Source organism: Orycteropus afer, unplaced genomic scaffold (genome assembly GCF_000298275.1).
Source record: "Orycteropus afer afer isolate SDZICR_OR568_19922 unplaced genomic scaffold, OryAfe1.0 scaffold00026, whole genome shotgun sequence".
NCBI lineage: Eukaryota > Metazoa > Chordata > Mammalia > Tubulidentata > Orycteropodidae > Orycteropus > Orycteropus afer.
This window is the reverse complement of record NW_006921613.1, coordinates 9,221,250-9,227,620: the sequence shown is the minus strand read 5'-3', so window position 1 is coordinate 9,227,620 and position 6,371 is coordinate 9,221,250. Positions and strand designations below refer to the sequence as shown.

The following is a 6,371-nucleotide window of genomic DNA, read 5'->3' as shown; positions in this document are numbered from 1 at the left end:
GGGGACTTAATCAACCTTTTTTTTTTTTTTTTTTTTTAATTTTTATATTTCAAGTAAGTTTTCAAGTAAGTTATCACTTTTTTATTTTTATAATGGGAATGGCTCAAAAGGGTAAGTACAATTTGTTGTTTTTTCAGTTTATTGCTTCCTAACATTTTTCAAAGCATGCCAATTTAGTGGTTTTAAAAATTTATTAATATTTGTTAATGAATACTGAAAATATCACACAGTTTTTAATTTTTTTGAGTAGTTTTCTTTATAGGGGCAGTAAGTAAAATGTTTCCTGTTTTATTTTGTTCCCCAGTTATTTTTTACAGTACACTTATGATATGTGCTTTGAAAATAGATGTTAAACTTGAGTTTAAATGAAAAATGTCTTTCACTCCACCTATATTTTGCCAAGAAAATGAAGAAAATAATTCAAAATTTGTGGACATTCAACAGTCACAAAATACTTCCAGAGTTTCAGAAGTTCCCCTTCAGAACTTACGCTTAGCATCTCAAGAAGTTCTTCAAAAAGCTCAGCAAAGTGGGAGATCAAAGTGTCTCAGATGTGGTGGTTCAAGAATGTTCTACTGCTATACATGTTATGTCCCAGTTGAAAATGTACCTATTGAAAAGATTCCACTTGTAAAGGTTGGTAAAAACTTTAATTGTTTGAAAGTAGGAAAATAGATTTTAAAAGTTGTCTTATCTATATATGTGCTAATTTAACTCACAGGTTTGATATCATAAAATTGAATTGTATTAATGGAAAATTTAAAACAGAGACAAAACACTTGAATCTGAGATGAATGGTATTACTTTGAATGATATCAGTAACTTTCATTTAACATAGCATTATGTTATATATAAAATATTAACATAATTTTTAATGTAGAAAAAAATGTACTATTAATTTGTATATTCTAAGAGACCGGTTTATAAGCTATGTAAAGAATCTTAAAAAACCACGTTAGGTCCTTGGACTACTCCTTGAAAAACACTGTACTGACAGAACCAAGGTTGATTTTGCCTAGTTTTTTGATTTAGTCCCAAGTTATATGTGGAGTTACAGGAAATGGCAGTGACCAAAACTAAACATAACTAAAATTAAAGTGACTGAGACCTATTCATTGGGGTATTACAATTGTAGTGATTTTAAGCCAGATTTAAAAATTGATTAGCATTGATTGCTTACTTTTACACTTTTTGGTACTTACCAAGACTGCTTTTGTATACACAGTAGGTACAAGGACTATCATGTCTGCCTAATCAAAGAAGAATTTATTACACATATGCTAACAGGTTCAGCACTGATCTGGACTTTAGGAGTAGTTAACAGGTTCAGCACTGATCTGGACTTTAGAAGTAAATCATATAATGTATAAAATCTGATGGCTGCTTTAAGGACTTTAGAGAGACTAAAATCAATACATATAAACTCATTAGAGTAATAACTACATTTAAAAATATTTAATGTGATTTTAAGATTTATTTAAATTTGGAGTAAGAAATGCACTTTAATGCTTGAATTTTGTTACCTGAATTGCAGTTTAGCCTGTCTGTCATTGTGGCAAGTCCATGGTGTCCTCAGGAGTCACAATGGCCAGTATAATGGAAAGTTCACTGATCAAAAATAAGGAAGAATTAGGAGCTCTGGTAGCAAATTGGCTAAAGCACTTGACTGCTAACCAGAAGGCTGTAGGTTTAAACCCACCAGCCACTCATTGGAAGGAAGGTTGGGCAATCCTACTTCCGTAGTGATACTGCCTCGGAAACCCAAGGAGGGGTCGCTATGAGTCGGGGCCGACTCGACGGCACATAACAACAACAACATAAACTTAATAGTTTCTTCAGAAAAATTGAGAACTTGAGGATAATAATTCCTTTTTAATTTTCCTATTATCTTACCAGAATGTTACAGTTCACAGTATAGTTTTTGAAATATATACAGAATTATTCTAGCTTCTGTATCATAGCCGTACAAAAAAAATGTATCTCATTGCAAGCTTTATCTTAAGATGTGGTATATTAAAAAGGATTATAGATCAGAATAATAAAAGTCAATAATATATTGACACAGCTGATATTCTCATAGAAATTTAATAATAACTATTTTCTAAGTCAGGGGTCTAATATTTAATGCAGATGACCCAAAACACCATACCAAGTATTGATCAACAAAAAACGGCCTACCAAAATGCTGGACTTAGCAGGACTTTTTACAGTGTTGATTTTAATCAGCATGTATAAAATTCTATATGTTAATATATATTAAGAGTAATTAAAACTGTACAAAATATTCTTTATAATTTATGTTTTATTTTTACTATAACAAATCGTTCAGTATTTGCTATTTAGATAATAATCTGTTTTGGAATGGAGGATGACTACATGATGAGTAAGCCCCTCTCAAACTTTAAATATTATAGTCCAGAATATGATTTTTTTTTTTTTAAGCCTTGGGAGATGCATAAGCGAGTATTAAAAAGTCCTCTTGTGTTTTTTTTGTAAAATGGGAAATAAAAATCAGAAGGAAGGGAAAGAATTTCAAAGACTTTCTTTGCTCTGTTAGAAGAGTTGATAATCACATGGGAAAAAGCCTGGGCTTTGTACTAATGGTATTTTGTGAAACTTGGCCAGAAAAGTTTGTGGTAAATCTTCTAATGACACATAGGTGTTAGAGAACAGGTTGATATCCTTTTTCTGTTTGAAAACAGAACAGCTCTACTCATCTGGTCAGAAGTATTGACAGTATACTGTAGCCTGACATTATTTAAGAAGTATTCCTTTAAATGTGAAGTAGAATATAAACATGTCATTCCATGATTTGATTTGTGTCTTCGCTTTTGTTTCAGAGTGTCTAAAGTCTCAGGCTTGCTCTCAGAGAACTAAATACTCAGAGAACTAATTCCACGCATATATTGTATTATAAATTTTAGCCCATAAAACATTCTCATTTTATCATGTAATTTTAAAAATAGGGTAGGTGCATGATTTATAAAATATATTAATAGCTTTCAGTCCCATGTCTTTGATATAAGCAATAGCCTTTAAGGTAGCCAGTGTATCTGAAATGTTGGTCAGCCCTACTTATCAGCCACATAAAAAAGTCAATTTTATTGGTAACAGAATACTTTGTCATAACTTGCTTTCTTTTTCTTTCCTCTTTTTTCACCTTTGCTGGGCTAGGATAATGCTGACTAGTTCTGAGGCCCTGGGGAGAGGGAATGTAGTGTAAACTGAGACTGAGTGTTATGAGGAAAGCCTGATGTAGAGTTCAGCCAGAAGTAGACTGATGTAAAATCATTTGTGTGCTGCCTACTTAAATGGTAAATTTCTTATAACCAGAAGTTGGTTCAATGATTTGAAGCAATTGGCTCTAAGTTATAAATGATCAGTAGGCCTAAGCCTTTTGTTACAAACATGGAGAATGGAAGCCCTGTTGGAGAACCTAATTGAAAACTCTAAGGCTTACATATTTGTGTACTTGGATCCTTTTGGAGTATGTCATGTATACAGTCTTCTCTTCACATAATAGTTTAGAAATAGATAAAATACATAAATTGGGATCATTTAGTAGCATGTAGCAGTTGTTCCTTTCAAAAATAGTTCTGAAACTAATGATACACACAAAAACATGGATGAATCTCAGAATAATTATGGGGAGTAAAAGAAGCCAGATGAAAAGAGTACATACTGTGTGATTCCATTTATATAAAATTCTAGAAAATGCAAACTAATCTATAGTGACAGCAGGTCAATGATTGCCTGAGGACTAGGGGCAGAGGTAGAGGAAAAGGGAAGGAAGGAGGCACAAAACAACTTTTGGGAGTGTCAGGTATGTGCATTGTCTTGATTGTGGTGATGGGTTCAAGGGTGATGCATATGCCAAAACTTATTGGAATGGACACTTTAAATGTATGCATTTATTGTATCAATTTCATCTCTTCAATAAAACTATTAAAATGGTTTTCTATCCCAAGGTAAATATCTAGAATTCTGACTGTTTAGTATGGGATTTGGGGTTAGAGAATTGGAGAGTGCTTATTGTAACAAATAAGTCATTTGAAATCTGAAGAACTCATAGCAGGAAGAGTTTCTTATATATAATGGGGGAGATGTAACTTGATTTTCATTTTTGTAATCATAATAGTGCAGGACTTCAACAAGCATTATAAAAAAGCTAAACCAAACAAATCTAGGTGAAATAATGCAATAAATAACTCAACAAATTCAAAGTTTTATTTTTACACAGAGGCAGGGCATAATCTGTAACAAATGAAACTTTAAGGGTAATACTTAGGTAAGATGACTTTGAAGAGAGTGAGTTTTGATTTAAAGATTGTGCTTCCTATACCCATTCTGGTTTTCCAGTTTTTTAAAATATTATTTTTATTTTATTTGTGCTGGTAAAGGCTGCTGCTGAGAACCACAATGTTTATGATAGAGGAAAATGTCTTTGGCACTGGTTGATTTACAGTAGACAGAATTTTAACTTGAACTTTAGATGTAAAACCTTTGCCCAACATTTCATTTTAAATAGCAGAAAGTCAATAAACTTATAGTTATTCTTGGCATAGATAATGAAATGCAAGAAGTTGAACTAATACCTGCAATTTAAATGCAAAGGGCATTGGAGTTTAAGAGCAGATTCCATGTTAAGTGAGTTGAAAATACATGTTCTGTTACATGATTAATAATATCAAGGAAGAAATGTGGGGTGACTTTATGACTTCTCACTTCTCTTAGTATTCTGCTCTAGAAAAGTAGGACTTTCACACCAGGAGCATATTTCTAGAAAATTATTAAGAACTTTCTATTTAAGCTTTGAAGACCATTTTTATTAACATGAACATTAGAATTTTTGTATCTGTTTTGTTCACTTTTCTTTTTTTTTTATTTTAGCTTCCATTGAAGATTGACATCATTAAACATCCAAATGAAATAGATGGGAAAAGTACTGCTGTTCATGCAAAACTCTTAGCACCCGAATTTGTAAATATTTACACATATCCTTGTATTCCAGAATATGAAGAAAAAGACCATGAAGTAATCAGCTTATTATTTTTTTACAAGTCTTCACATTGAATCTAAAAATGAATTTTAAATTCTTTTGCCTTTCTAAACTTATTTGAATATAAGTTAATATTTTTCTTAATGGCCTAGTTCTATCCTTCTGTAGCATTATGCAGTATATCATTTACTTCATTCATGTTTTCAAGGGTCAAATGGCCCTAGACTGAGTTTTTATGCCTTATTTCTTCAGCCTTTTACTCTTTGCCAGTATTTCTATGCCTGCTTTTATTTTCTCCCTTCTCCATTTTCCTGCTAATTTGTTGCAAAATGAGAAACCAGATTATAAATCTGTTGGAATTTCTCCAAAAAAGGGAAAGAAAGACTGAGAGGAATTTTAGGATTTCTCTGTAAATTAAGATATTTAGTACATGGCCTTTGTAACATTTCTTTTGGCTGCTCAGAGACTTTTCTTGCATGTCTAGATACTTAATCATTGAAATGGGTATATTCAATGAGATAATACCAGTCTTCTTGCTGAAAAGTAAATGTTAACAATAGATATAAAAAAATTAGGCCTTGGATACTTCTGAAAGAAGCATAAAGACCCTTTGGGTCCTTTGAGGATCATTTGTTGGTATGGTTAATCTAAAAACAAAATAAAAAATTAATACATTCATTTGTTCTAGGAATAACTTGGTAAGTTTTACCTTTCATTCAAAGTTTAGGTTTGGTTTAGGTTTACTTTATATGGAAAGGCATAGGTTTAGGTTATATGGAAAGTTATGTTTGTAAATAATATGTGAGCATTTTGGGTGTAGGAATATATTTGTATTTCCTTCTCTGGTCAGCTAGGTACCATTCATGTTACTTAAATAGCCTGGTTTCTAATGACATGTGATATATTTATAGATGGAAAAAATGAAGAAGTCTTGGCCTTTGCTAACTGGGTGTAGGAGGAAATATAGTAGTGCACTGTGAATGTTTAACAACCTTTTTATAATTTTAAAATTATGAATTCAAGACTTTTTTGTTTCTTTAATTTTATTATCTTGATTTTATAATATTTTTTTCATAATAAAAATGATCCATGCTCATTAAAGAAAATCTGGAAAACAGAGAAAAATATGGGGGAAAATTACCCAGGATTCCACCAGCATTAGTTCATTTAACAAATATTTTTTTGTATGCCTGCTTTCAGCCAGGAGCTTGGAATGAGGAGGCTCTAACAGTATAAGTTCTCAGTAAAAACATGCTGTAAGAAAGGGGGTATCATGATTTACTTGACTTTTCCTTGAATGCTAGATTTTTTAGTTTCAATTTTTCACTATAATAAATAATACTTTAACAAATATTTTTCAGCATTGTGTGTG

General features: G+C 31.6%; 1 protein-coding gene across 1 annotated transcript in view; it reads left to right on the top strand.

The window, feature by feature from the left end:
- The first annotated feature begins 372 nt into the window (after positions 1 to 372).
- The window catches only part of DTWD1 (DTW domain containing 1), a 14,418-nt gene continuing 8,419 nt past the window's right edge, over positions 373 to 6,371 (top strand). The window contains exons 1-2 of the mRNA XM_007935193.2: positions 373 to 636; positions 4,891 to 5,034. Of these exons, the coding sequence (XP_007933384.1) occupies positions 373 to 636; positions 4,891 to 5,034 (408 nt within the window). The remainder of the gene's footprint in view (positions 637 to 4,890; positions 5,035 to 6,371) is intronic.